Below are 15076 nucleotides of genomic sequence, written 5' to 3' on the forward strand. Positions count from 1 at the left end.
AACATTGTGCCCCAAGACCATCACTTAAACTTAATCCCCCTGCCCCAACTGTTGTGAATCCAAGGCTTACCTGCCCAACAATACCTACAGGTCATCTTGGACGTAAACTCCTCTAACAAGTTCACGCCAAAAATGTGATTCCTTACCCAATTTTACTTGCATAAATCCCTTAAGTCCCTCCCTGACCATACCTCATTTCCATGAAACACAAAACAACACATCCAGCACTAAACAATTTACAAGCAGAAATACATCTAAGGTATATGATATTTTGTGTTATGGGAATTGTAGCACTGACTGGGCCATATACTTAGCCACTTGCTCCTGTTCTGCCTTCTACGTGGAGCAAATCTCTAGGTCACTGAGGATTCATATTTCCGGGCATCTCAGTGACATAAGAATTAAAAGAATGTCTGATTCATTATTTAAACATACTATGACCCATATCACTGCCCATTTCACATTTATTATTATTATTATTATTATTGATAAGGTTACAGGGAATAGAATGTTTAAGACAGGCTGGCATACCATGTTAAATAAAAAAGAATCCAGTTGGATTATTAGGTTGGGGGTTTGTTCAAACCTGGCTTAAATGAGTTAAGTTGATCTTCCAGTGTATTTTGATTAGGATGACTATTTAAATTCATTGTGTGTGTTTTCTATTGTTATTGCACTGAGGAAGGCTAATTTTTGCCGAAACCGGTCTGTTTACATGGTTTAAATTTTATGCCATTTGCTGGAGCTGCCACATTAAAGTGGATAATTTTTTTTCACCCTTTGGTGCTGGACGTGTTGTTTTGTGCTTCATTGACATGGTTTGGTCCGTGCACCTGCCGTACTTGCGGATTTCCTTGTGTAGAAATACCTCATTTCCTCCCAGTCATCCATCCCTATTTAACCCATACCTCCCCCACTCTCTATACACCTACTAATATATTTAATTAACCCCACTCAGAAGATATCCCAGGACAAATTGGTTTGTTACCAAACCTCATTTCTTTGCTAACTGGCCTAGCGAACACTAGCAAAAAATCTGTAAACTCCTCCCTTAAAGTGAAGCAGTGAGACAGCAAATAACTGACAGGTTTAATGAAGTCTTTGTTTTCTTCTACTCACCCACTAATTTCTACTGTATTTTATTTGCTACAGTTACGTCATAATTATGTTAAAGTATTAAGTTACTGTACAAACTAAAAGCAGTATGAAAAATGACTTCTACGTACAATGTACTCTATTTTTTCTTTTTTTTTTCTTTTTCACTTTACACTAACTAGCCTCTGCATTTTATTGTCTGTGCAATATTGCATTATTGCTGAATAGAGTTTATGCCTGCTTTCCTTTTCTACAAACATTTGATGAAAGGTATTTGACCTAACAAATCAGATTTATGCTGTCAACATTTAAAAATGTATAATTTTCAAATGACACCAATGCAAAAGTATTTTAAGAAGTACAATATACAAAATACGTGTCTTGTGGTAGTTTTCTGAAGATTTCTCTTATCAGCACGCAGTAAATATATTATATATGTGCCTAGAGTCAACACTAGCAAGAAAACTGCCCTGCAGAGACAGTAGTAATACATACCTTTGGATGCATCAGATGCTGCTTGAACATAGTTTTCCTAAAAAGAGAGAAAATTACCAGATATAAAACAACTTGAGACACTAAACTTTAGAAAGATGCAAATACAACTTGTGTTTCATAGAGAAATAATAGTAATGAAAAAGGGTCAAGACTACAGTATAAGTGAGTAGTGTAGATTCAAATCACAATTGTTATATCTTCCTAACAAGTTCAGGGTGAGACTCATTTACTTTTTCTGTTTTGTTAACTGGATTAGTCCATCTTGGGCAGAGCCTGTTTGGAGAAGACTGAGTGAGAAAAGTTCTCCACTGTAAAAGTATACAGCAATCTAAATTAGTATCACACGCACTGTAGGTAATACAAATTAACATACAATGAAACAATCTATTAGTGTTAATAGTTTCATTTAGTTATGCACATGTTAATATTTGATGAATAACATTTCCCACTGTTCAGTGAATATATTTGTCTGAATTGCATGGCTATATAGTGTGCTTTGAAATGTGGAAGTCCCAAACCACCCTGTCTCGTTGTCAGTATCAGTTTTCCTCACTGCACTCTTTCTCTTTTGTTATCCCAAATAAACTCCTTAATTTCCTTTCTAATATCCTCCTGTATCTGATCTGCCATTTAGTGTATCTGAGCGTGACCTACATCAAGAATCAACAGGACAAAAACACCTTATATATTTGTATCTTACTATCATTATCCATAAATAACACTTTCTGTAGTCTTATCTTTCTTATTATCTTTTGAGTAGTTTCTTCCAGACTTCCTAGCTGCTTCCTCAGCATCCTGTTTCAACAAAATTCGCAAGTATTTGATCCTGTCACAAACTTACAAAAGGAAAACTCCATACCAAGTCATGTGCTGGGACTTAGTTCATTACTATAGAAAGAAGTTATGTACTCACCATAACGTTCCATGTTTGTAGTCCATCATACCCTTCATTCTTACATATGGGTTCGGAGTCGATCCTCGGCTCCGACTCAGCCTATTACAAAGCTCAAAATCTCTTAGTTGGCCCGTGGCTAGGTAGGTATCCTATAGTGCACTAGTACAATCCCCAGATCTTGTTTGCTGCTAAACTATAGATAGAGAAAAGGAAACTAAGGTAATCCAGAAAGAACAAACAGTAATGAAAGGTCTCCACCCTACCAAGGAAGCACTATCCTGTCTCCAGATCCTTTCAGGATGGGGGAAGGTGGGTCGTTTCGTAAGAATGAAGGGTGAGATGGACTACAAACATGGAACGTTATGGTGAGTACATAACTTCTTTATGTTCTGTAGTACTAGCTCGCCTTCATTCTTACATATGGGACAGTGTTTCTAGCACCTTATTCCTGGGTGGCTCACGGAAAAATACTCCTGAGTACTGTGGAAACAAAGGAGGCTCTACCCCTTGAAATCAGGTCCAATTTGTAATGAGTGATAAAAGTATGAGGGGTAGCCCAAGTTGCTGCTGCGCAAATAGTGTCAATTGGAGCTCTGGCTTGGAAGGCAGCTGATGTAGACTGGGATCGTGTAGAATGAACCTTAATCTTGAATGGTAGAGTCTTTCCATTGGAGGAATAAATAAAGGAAATACAGCTCAGGATCCAATTTGACAGAGTCACTTTAGAAACTGGCAGACCATTGAAGAATTTGCATATATAATCTGGTGAGAGGGACTGACTAACATGATAGTGGAGGCCATGGTCCCTAAGAGTTTCAGCACTGTCTTTGCCTTGACTTTTTGTAGAGGAAGTAGATGGAGAACTTGTTGACTGTGGTTCTGTGCTCTTTCTGCAGGTAGATGAACATGGTGACTGTGTCTATTTCTGCGCCTATAAAAGTCACAAATTGACAGGGCGATAAGGCAGACTTTTCCCAATTTATTGTGATCCCCAACTGGGAAGAAAGTTGGATAGTGGAATCTCTGGTTTGAAGGAATAGCTGCCTGGTGGAGGCGGTCAGGAGCCAGTCATCCAGGTACAGAAACACTTGGAATCCTAGACGTTTAAGGTCAGCTGTCACTACTGCCATACATTTGGTGAACACCCTGGGGGCTGTGGTGAGACCAAAGGGCAGAGCAAGAAATTGGTAGTGACTGGCTCCCAGCTGGAAGCGTAGGTGGCTTCTCGACACTCTGTCCATTTTTATATGGTAGTACGCATCTTGGAGGTCTATGGGGCACATCCAATTGTCTTTCCCTAACAAAGGGAGTATAGACTGCAGTGTCACCATCCGGAACCTGTCCTTCATTATGGATTCATTTAGTTTGCTGAGGTCCAAGATGGGCCTCCAGTCCTCTGTACATTTTGGCACTAAAAAGAATCTGGAGTAAGTTCCAAATCCTACCTGGTCTGCGGGGACGGTTTGGATGATTCTGTTTGCAAGCAACTTTTTCACTTCTAGAGTTGATTGATCCCTGTGATTGGGTGGAACATCTGGGATCTTCTTGGGAGCATGGGGTGGAAGAGAAAAGGGTATGGAGTAACCTCTGGTGATTATTCTTTGTGCCCATTTGTCTTGGGTGATGTTTAGCCAGGCTTCTGGATACAAAGATATGCGACCCCCAACTGGCTCCAGAGAAGTACAGCCAGGCACCACATCAGGAGCGCTGATAGGGGTGGCCTCGAAATTAATTGCGGCCTCCCTGGTTTTGAGGGCTGCCCCTGCCTCTACCATTTTCTCCTCCTCTGCCTCTGAAGGAGGAATCACCCTGTGCATCTGGGAAAAATCTCTAGGACTTCTTAAGCCACACCTTACTGCCCCTCTCACTCTTAGGATATGGTCTAGAGAGGACGGTAAAATGTACTCCAATGGCAGAGAGCGTTTTACCTTCTTTTTCGCACCTGGTGAATGTATCTTTTACCTTAGGTCCAAACAATGAAGAACTGTCAAAGTGGGCGTTGGTAAAGGTAGACTTGAATGGCTCCACAAAATGACATAAGCACATCCAGGAGTGTCTCCTAAGGGAAATTCCTGAACCCGCTGCCCTGCTCGCTCCATCAGCTACATAAGAAATCAGCCTCATGGAGGAGTTCACGATGGAATTTAAGGTGGACAACTGAGCAGACACCTTCCCAGGGACTCCTTCAGTAGATGTACCTTGTAGAGTATCTCCCAACTCCTTAAGGAGATCTCTTTGAAGCCTCCTAAAATGTGTTAGATAGTTCAGCGATCTGAGTGTAAACGCCGCTGAAGGAAAGATACACTTCCCATATCTGTCCATCATTCGAGACTCATTCGGTGGATGGACAGATGAAGAAGTCTCCGAAAGCTCCTTCTTAGTGGCTGCCACCACCACCATGGCATCTACAGGCATGCCCTTGGACAAAAAATCTTTCTCTTTGGGGGCAGACAGAAATTTATTGGGTCTTCTGGGAACTGGCTCCATTGCATCAGGAGTCTCTCACACCTTCCAACTAACAAGGTCTAAAAGTTCATCAAAAGGTGGAGACCCCCACGAGGCAGAAGGTTGGGACCCGAAAGCCTTCAGGTACACTGACTCCTCATCAGAAGGAGTAACAGTGGGCATGCCACCTCTCTGTTTAAGGATCTCTAAGATGTCTACAAAGGAGACATCATCAGAGGATGACTGGGGGACCCTTCTGACTCCTCGAGGTCAGTGTCGGAGGTAACGGACTCATCCTGGGAATCTACATGCTTCCTCTTGCATGTCCTCTTCCGAGGGGGTTCCTCAGAAGGATACTCTGGGAAGGTCTTGGAAGACTGGGGGCCACCAACCAGGGGCTCCTGAGGCTGTGGATCTCTGCTATTGAGAGAGAGAGTAGGTGCTGAGACAGAGGTCGATTCCCGAGGGGGAAGAGTGTCAGTACCCTTGTGTGGAGCTGATGAGTGAGACAGAACACTCCTCATCATCTCAAAAGCAGATCTCTCCAGCTCCAAAGACCACCTCAGCTCCAAGGAAATGGAGAAAGTCATCGGCTCCAGAATGACTGGCTCCAAGACAGATGTAGGGTCCGAGCTCACCCTAGCCAATCCACCGAGAGGGAGACTCGGAACTGAAGAGGTTTGGGTCCAAGTGTCCCCGTCAGGGCCGACCAGTGAGTTTTGGCTCCTAGACACCACGAACAGCGCCAAAGGTGTTGGAGCAAAAATCGACTCCGAGACAGCCTCGAGGGGAGCTGGAACCGAGGATTCCACAACAAGTGGCACCAAACACTCCAGCTCCGAAGGCCCGACATGGCTCAGAGGAGGAACCACAACAGAGGGGATGGACTCAGGTGGCTCCGGAACTGACTGGGTCGGAGCCAACAACAGCTTGGGCAAGGCAGATGACTTCAGGAATCTAAGCACTACTCTCTCCACATCTTCCTCTGACAGGCTCCTGAAGGATCTGGATTACAGGGTAGGCGATCTAGATTTCTGCAGAATTGGAGATCTTAAGGTTGGAGAGACTGGCAAAGGATCTCTGGACCGGATCTGATGAAGTTTTTCAGTAGTCGGCTCCGAAATGTTTGGGGTCGACACTGAAGTGCCAATATCAATAACTTCGACCGGCTCCGAGGACAGTGGAGCCGAGGAGGCAGAAGTCTTATCCAGTTTAGATTGTTTCTGTGGAGGTTCTGAAGCAATGGTTAGCTCCAGGGAATGCCTTTTGGCCGATTTAACCTTCACTCTCTTGGAAGAATGGGATTTTGATGAATCAGATGAACTCGCTAAGTCTTCCTCGAAGGAAGACATGAGGAGACCTTTCAAGATTAGCTTGTTCTTCCACTTCTGGAGAACGCTGGAGCTGAAAGAGTGACAGAATAGGCAAGTTTCCTGCAAATGAATGGCTCCGAGACAATATACACAATTACTTTGGCCATCTGTAATTGACATCTTTTGGGAGCACTTTATACATTTTTTTGAAACCCGAAGGTTTGTGGTCTTTTGAGTCTTTCGACATGCTGGAAAGCTAAGTAACAAGTAAAATACAACAGGCACATGAGGATTAGGTCCTCTAACTTAAACGGGCCTAGCCCTGAGGAAAAGGAAAAATAAAAGAGAACTAGGTCCTCTAACTTAAACGGACCTAGCTAGATATGCTAAGTCATAGAAAGGTCAGAAATTAAGCAGTTGTAATAAGTGGAGAAACAACACTGCACACAATTTTAACTTTCTAATAAATGGAGAAAATCACAGGCCCTAAACGTGGACCACAGAACAACTCTGTAACAATGCTAGCAAAAACACTGCACACAATATATATTTACAAGGACTAGAAAAAAAAGGTTCCTAAATAATCGCGGACTTACATATATTAGCAAGAACTAACACACAGGATACCAATGGAGAACAACAAGGGCCAACGGCCAACCAGTTCTCAACAAAGTAACTGATTTAACAAGGAAAATACACTTCTAAACTATTCTAAACACTTCTAATGTTATTAAACACTATCTAGTAAGGAAAAAATTGTTACAAAAACCACTAAAGTGATAATAATATAAAAAGGTTGAAACTTAGCCATGGCCAAGCAAGAAGTACTTCTTTTTCTTTTTTTTTTTTTTTTTTGTGTATCTCCTGTTTTTTTTTTTCTCAAATATTTTTTTTATTTTTAATTAAAATAACGTTTACATAATATTTTTAAATATCCTTTTAAACAACTATATACAATATTTACAATAGCCTGACTTTCAATTATATACACTGTATGTTATTAAATATAGAATTAACAGATCAGTTATCAGAGATACAATATTGATTATTGCAGAGTGTCCAACAAAGATATAACTTTCTAGCAAGGATTATTTACCAATGGCCTGGGATAGATTTGTAGTTCTTTGATTTTTATTTCCATCAATGCAGTTGTCTTCAGTAAAGTGTATAATTCTTCCAAGGTCAGGGATGTATTTAAATTCCACCTTCTGGTTATGCATTTCCTAGATATAGCAAGTATTGTCCATAACAAATACATATTTGTCTTATTCGGGTAGGGACCTTCATTTACACTTAGTATTATCAATAATTTAGTTAAGGTAAAGGATTCATTAAATAAAGCTTGTAAAAAATTATTGATTCCATTCCAATATGATTTAATTTTATTACATTCATAAAACATATGAATCCAGTCTGCTTTATTTGACTTTTCACACCTCCAGCAAAAACCATTTGTAGTAGTACTGATCTTTTTAATTCTATCTGGTGTTAAAATGCTCTATGTAAGTATTTCCAGTTAAATATTTTCCTGTACTGTGTGTTAGAGGTGTAATTAACTGATAGTAAGATGTTACTTTTAACTTCGTCTGTTAACTGAAATGACTGACCTTTTGTTAAGAACTGCCAGTATGATGGTTTGGGAATTGTTTTATATGTTATTAACTCTTTATATAGATTTGAAATGGAATTTTTCTTTTCACAACTATTATATATAAATTCATACAGAAAACTTATTAAATTTGGAATATCTTTAAATGAGGAATTATTAATTAATCTGCATAAATCTTGAGTGAACATTAGAATGCTTTGTAAGGTTAACCAGTCCTGTGTTGGAATATTGTAAGCAGTTTTTATCATATGTATATCTAAAACATTTAATTTATTTACACATTGAAACCAGCATAAAAAATCCATTTTGTTCCCAGGAGGTTATTATTTCCCTATATATTTTGTGAGGAAAGTTTTTAGTGATGGTAAATGGGGTTAAAAGGTCAAACCAAAGTTTTAGATCTATGTTTTCATTTATAAGTTTCCTAAAGGAATTGATGTAATGATTAATCAGTGTTGTTTTAGAAGGTTTTGTTATATTATATTGTATACTTATGCATAGTATGTACCATGGTTTGTTTAATTTGTCTACTATTAAATTTTTTTTAATAGATTAAATTAATTTGTTAATATAGCCATTGTTAATTCTTTCCAGTTGGCAAAATAATTTGGGTTTATCCAGTCTATTGTAGTTTCAAGTACAGATGCTTTTATATATGTTTCTATTTCTGGGAAGTTCAATCCTCCTTGTTTCCAGGGTCTAATGTGATAAGTTAGAGCTACTCTATTCGTTTTGGGATATCATAAAAATTTTATTAAACATGAGTTTATTTCTATAAGAATGCATCTTTCAGGAATTAATTGTATTGCTAATGCTACATATAGTATTTTTGGCAATAAGGCCATTTTTATTAATTGCAATCTGTCTTCAAAAGTTAATATAATTTTGTTCCACTTTTCTATATATATTTTTATTGTTTCAATAATGTTTTTATAATTTATTAATATTGTTTCGTTTATATTTTTGCATAACACTATTCCTAAATAATTTAGCGTAAGTTCTTGTTTTCCTATGACAGATTTATCTGTAACTTGTAGTTCTTTTTTCTTATTTAAAAATAGAAATTTTGATTTTGATCTATTAAAGTATAGACCTGAAATCTTATAAAATTTCTCCATTACTTCTTCTAGCTCTCCTAATGACTCTCTGGAGTTTGATAGGGTTAATAAAATATCATCAGCAAAAAGCATTATTTTAGATATGTACTGGACATAGACTTCTATTATTTTTATTCTTGGATTATTGTGTATTATTTCTGCAAGTATTTCTATAGTCAAAGCAAATAAAATAGGAGAAAGGGGGCATCCTTGTTTAGTAGCTTTTGTTATATGGATAGATTCTGAGGTGAAAGGACCTAATTTAATGTAGGCTAAGTTATTAATATATATGTTTTTTAGTAATAAAATGAAGGGAGGAGGAAATTCAAATAATGCTAAAGTTTTAAATAGATATTCCCAGTTGAGGGAATCAAAGGCTTTTTCTATGTCTAATCTGATTACAAGCATTTCTATATCTTCTTTATTCACATAATCTATAAGAGTAAGTATCCATTTAATATTATCATGTGTGTGTCTGTTATATAAAAATCCAGTTTGATCATTATTAATTGTCTTTGAAAGTGGGATTTTCATTCTGTTAGCTAGGATTGACATGAATATTTTGTAATCATTATTCAGCAATGGTATAGGTCTGCATGAGGTGCAAAGGTCTGGTGGTTTATTATCTTTTAGAATTGGTGTTATGAGAGAATATTTCCATGATGGTGGTATTTTTGCTTCTGACTGGACTTCTAGCAAAGTTTTATAAAAAAGGGAGATTACTGTTGAAGGGAAGAGTTTGTAAATATCCAAAAGTATACCATCTATCCCTGGAACTTTGTTAGATTTACTTTCTTTTATCTTGTCAACAATTTCTTTCTTTGTAGGATATAGGTTTTTGTAGGTCTAGTTTTAAGTTTTCGAGAATTTTTTTATATTGATAAGGTTTGTATCTAAGTTTATTTGGTTAGTATCTAAATCTTCTTTTTTGAAGTGTTCCATATAATGGAAGTGAAATGTTTCAACGATGTCTTCTATATCTGATATTTTTTTCCCTTTCTTTTCATGATATATACTACCAATGTTATTTGCTTTAGATTGTGTTTTAATTCTTGTAGATAAGTTATGTAGATATCTGGGGAAGGTGGCTAATGAGTTTATTTTTAATTTTTCCAAGGCTAGACAAGTTTTGTGTGTTAGAATTTCATTACATTTTTTATTTAATTCCTCTATTTCTTTTTTTGACTTCTGGACAATTCTGATTTTTTTAAATTTTGCTGTCAAGAGTCTGGTTTGCAAGTCTAATGTTTCAGATTCCCACTCTCTAACTTTGTTTTTGTGCCAGCTAAGGGCCTTACCAAAATAAATACGCTTTTAATGAGTCCCAAACCATGACTCTACTGATTTCTCTTGTATTATTAATTTCAAGAAATAATTGCAGTTCTGACAACATCCAAGGGTCTGAATTCTTTAATTTTCTTGATATATGATGGAATTCTAGTTGAGACGATTAAAGGTTTAAACTCTATTTGGAGCTTTATTATCAGAGAGTCATGATCTGAAAAGGGGCATGGAACTATTGAGAAGTTGAGGATTTTTGTTTGTAAATCTTGAACTACGAATAATTTGTCTATTCTGGTTTGTGTTCCAAATCTATGGTCTTTATGGGAAAATAATAAGGATTTATCATCTTTTACTTTAAAAGTGTCTATTAAATGAAATGAATCAATCCATTTTTTAAGGATTTTTAAATAGTTGCTATGTGAAAAGACTTCTTGGTAGTTTCAGAAGCTTCTAAGGTACAATTAAAGTCTTCTCCCAGTATAAGATTTCCTTTATAATTGTTGGAAATAAAATCTAGGTGTTTTTTTAACCGTTCCTGCTTCAATTCCTGGGAACCAATATAGATTAGCTATATTCTGTTATTAAATTTAATTATAACAAATGCTAGTAGACCTTCTTTGTCTTCATATTTATAAATACCTTTTGGAGTGATTATGTTTTTCTTCCAGAGAATTGATACTCCTTTTGTCTTTGTTCTATAGGAGGATTGAGCTAAGACTGTATAGTCCTTAGGGTTCCAAATAAAGCTATCATTAGTCTTAAAATGCATTTCCTGGAGAAATACTACTTGTGCCTTATTTCGATTTAAATATTTTAGTAAATTTGATCTTTTATTTGCATTATTTAAGCCATTAGTATTTAATGATATGAATGTTAAATCCATTTCAAGTTATTGTTGGAAGAAACTTTTTGCTTCTTTTTTTTATTTTGATTATAGTAGTTATATATTCTCTTGGATGTTATTTTTATGTGTGTAAACTTGGGAGTGTAATTTAATGTTCTTTCTTCTTTAAATATAAGTACGGTAAAATTAAGGAAAGGCTTTAAAAAGTTCTTCTATAAAACATTAATTCTAAAGTATCAAATACAAGTAAATATGAATTTCCCATTAAACATGGAATGAAAGTTATTTCTAATCCAACAGATAAAGATAGATCTATTGGATTATCACTCATACCTTTAACCAACAATATCAACTGAGCTCCATATGTTAAATTATTATATGGAGAATTTTCTTAAAAGAGATATGAAATTCTATATTATTCTATTATTGTTCTATAGTATTTTACATATCAGGATGGAATGTTAGTAGTGTAAACAATTATTATGTTGACTTAGAAAATATCCAATATTTAGTTACCCTTAAGAGATCCCAAACATGTCAGATATGTCATTTTAGATAAATTAAATGCAACAGAGGAGCATACACTAAATAAACCAACAACAAATAGATAATTACTAAAATAATTTCACTAAAAGGACTCTACAGGAGACAGTGAGTGATTACCAATGAAATATGAATTTACTGTAGGTGTACTGTCTTCCTTTACTTTCCCACTCTTCAGCTCACCAACTACAACTTACACTTATGAAAAGACATGGCTTATCAGTGGTATCCTGACTGTGAGTAGAGGCACCCTACATTCTAGTGTGCAGTGCTTTTATATACTTATAGATTTACAAAGCAGAGTCTAAAAATGAACTATGATCACCTTGACAATTCCCATCCTGCATAGGGCACCTCCTGCTTCCAGAATGGGTAATCACATCAGGTCTACAATGAATGTGAAGGTACCTATATGATAATCAAGACTTACCTTAGGTAAGTATTAATCAAATAGTATTTAGAGCATTTTAGAGAGTTCTCAGGGCAGTTAGAATACTCTTAAGCCTCTCCTCCCTTGACCAAAAACAGAGATTTCCCTTCCCTTTCTTTACCTTGTTTTAAATCAGTGCTAATAAAAGAAATTCAGCAAACATAGGTAAACAGAAATATTCAGTAGTCCAACTTGTACAGGACTCGCAATCCATTAAACAAGTCAGTGACTAACATCACTTTAGTAAACATTATAAAGACAAATTAGAAATAATTTCCTAGCTCTTTAAATTTTCTGATAAAGCAAAAAGTTAACAATAAGCTATTTAACTAAAAGTATAAAGTATTTAATTTTTTCCTTGCATGTATACATTTCTACTTATACTGTAGTGTCAATAGCTGTCTTGGAAATCTGTACAATACTTCACTTCTTCAAATCATTCCTTTTTCAATTCAGGTTTTGTTTTGTCAAAACGGCAAGAATATTTCAAGGGCACAATTAATATTTACAGTGATGTTTCAAATAAATAACTTGTCAGTTGCCAATTGAGTTAGTTTAGAATGTATGGTTAGTGCAAATATAGCATGTTGCAAAAAAATTTATTTTTTCGTGTGCTGTGTAGACTGTTATATGCAAGTGACATATATAATGTAGCATATATAGAGCAGATAGCTTATGGATTCAGGTTGTTAAAGTAAATTATGCTTATTAATCAAGCAGTTTCATTTAAATTCACAAGTAATTTGGGGACATTTCAGTTGAGTTTCCAGGAATGTGTAGTCCAATGTGAGTAATTGAGTCCAATTTTCTTCATAAACATATGTCGCAATTCATTAAACTAAGCAGAGTCTAACATCTGTCTAATAATCATTATAAAGACAAAGAATAGTAATTTCCTAGCTCTTCAAACTTTCTGATATCGCAAAATGCTGACAGTAAGTTATTTTAACTGGAAGACTACAACATTTCAATACTTTCTTGTGAATATATATTTTTACTTTTACTGTAGTATTAAGAACTGTCTTTGAAATCTATGCATTACTTCACTTCTTTCAAGTCATTCAGTTTACAGTTCAGATTATATTTTTGTCAAAATGTTAATAGCATTTCAAGGGCACATTTAATATTTAAACTGATATTTTAAATGAATAGCTATCAGTTACCAAGTGAGTTTGTACAGAGTGTGAGGTAAGTGCAAAGATAACATGTTGCAAAAAGTAATATGCATATTTTCATATGCTCTAGAGACTGAGAATTTCAAGTAACATATAAAATGTATTTTTTACAGTGCAGACAGCTTGTGAAATCAGCATGTTAAAGTGAGTAATACTTTTTAATCAAGCAATTACATTTCAGTGCACATGTAGTTTGGGAACATTTCATTTGTGTTTCCAGGAATATGTAATCCTATGAGGATAAATCATAAAATATTTACAAATAATCCTATTATGTATTTATTTTACCTTGTTTAGGTTGTTTTTCATTTTAATAACTAAACATTACTTTTTCTTATTATTTGTTATCTGTGTGGCTAAATGCACTTCACAGATTCACAGTGTCCTTAGAAACTGCAGCAATTGTTTACTGTTGCTATGGCAATGAAAATAGAATGTGAAGAAAGCTTCACTTCTCTTAACCAAAAGTACATTTTCCCTCCTTTTTTTATGTATTTGTTAATACTAAAAGGAAATAATTCAAAGGACATATGTACATGAATGTAACATTTCAGAGTTAATCACGAACATGTCCCCAACCCCAATAAGCATAACAGTGACTATCATTAATATAATAAATACTGTATTATACCATGACCCCCCATTAATATTCCAAAACGTGCACGCTGATTGGTCAGCGCGCATGTTGTAAATCGACTTATACTAATGGAAAAAGGTCCGGTCGCCCTGGACTTTTTCCATTACTATAAGTCTTTTTTTTAAAACACTGTCTCACTATGTTAAAGGAGTTTAACATAGCAAGACAGGTTTAAAAAAAGCAACGGAGATCTGTGTTGCTTTTTTAAAAGCTGTCTCGCTATGTTAAACGGAGAAAGCAAGATCTCTGTTGCTTTTTACACACTGTGTAAAAAGCAACAGAGATCTTGCTTTCTCCGTTGCTTTTTTTTTAAACCTGTCTCACTATGTTAAATGGGTTTAACATAGCGAGACAGCTTAAAAATAAGCAACGAAGATCTCCGTTGCTTATTTTAAAGCTGTCTCGCTATGTTAAACCCATTTAACATAGCAAAACAGTTTGTAAAAAGCAATGGAGATCTTGCTTTCTCCGTTGTTTTTTTCAAAACTGTCTCGCTATGTTAAATGGGTTTAACATAGAGAGACAGCTTTAAAATAAGCAACGGAGATTCTCTGTTGCTTTTTTAAAGCTGTCTCGCTATGTTAAACCCATTTAACATAGCGAAACAGTAAAAAGCAACAGAGATCTTGCTTTCTCCACTGCATTTGCCCACAGTTCTGATGTACTGCATAGGCATACGCATGCGCAGTACATCAGAACTGCCGAAGAATACCAGACAGCTGCGGAAGGGCAGCAAGGAGGCATTATACAATGCCATTATTTAAGAAAAGTAATTATTTTTTTTAAATAATGTCATTGTATAATAGCAATAACCCACTTCTGGGTGTGGGTAATGCTGGATTTCCCCATGGTTGGCTTTGTTTGACCACTCGGGCTTCACCCTCGTGACCAAACCATGCCAACCGTGGGTAAATCCAGCATTACCCACACCCAGGCATGGGTTATTGCTATAATAACAATTAATTAGGTTCACTATTCCAATTATATCAAACAGTTCAAGAAAAGAATATAAAACACAAACGTAGTCCGTAGTCCAAAAAAACAGCTCTTTATTTCGGATCTGGTACCTCGGCCTTTCGCCTTCAAAGGATCACAGAAACTCAACATTTTGTCATAGTATAAGTATACATTTTCTTAATAATATAATTGCTTAATAGCATAATTACTTAATTAATTAACACAGCTTTCTGACATAATCAACTAGAATGAATTCA

General features: G+C 35.8%; 1 protein-coding gene across 2 annotated transcripts in view; it reads right to left on the bottom strand.

Moving 5' to 3' along the window:
• Positions 1-15076, bottom strand: part of UNC45B (unc-45 myosin chaperone B) — a 373967-nt gene that overhangs the window by 273940 nt on the left and 84951 nt on the right. For both annotated transcript variants that reach the window (XM_044064331.1, XM_044064332.1), the window contains exon 3: positions 1591-1627. In XM_044064331.1, the coding sequence (XP_043920266.1) occupies positions 1591-1627 (37 nt within the window). The remainder of the gene's footprint in view (positions 1-1590; positions 1628-15076) is intronic.

The sequence above is a fragment of the Protopterus annectens genome, chromosome 2.part2, assembly GCF_019279795.1.
Source record: "Protopterus annectens isolate FY-2018-M chromosome 2.part2, PAN1.0, whole genome shotgun sequence".
Classification (NCBI taxonomy): domain Eukaryota; kingdom Metazoa; phylum Chordata; order Ceratodontiformes; family Protopteridae; genus Protopterus; species Protopterus annectens.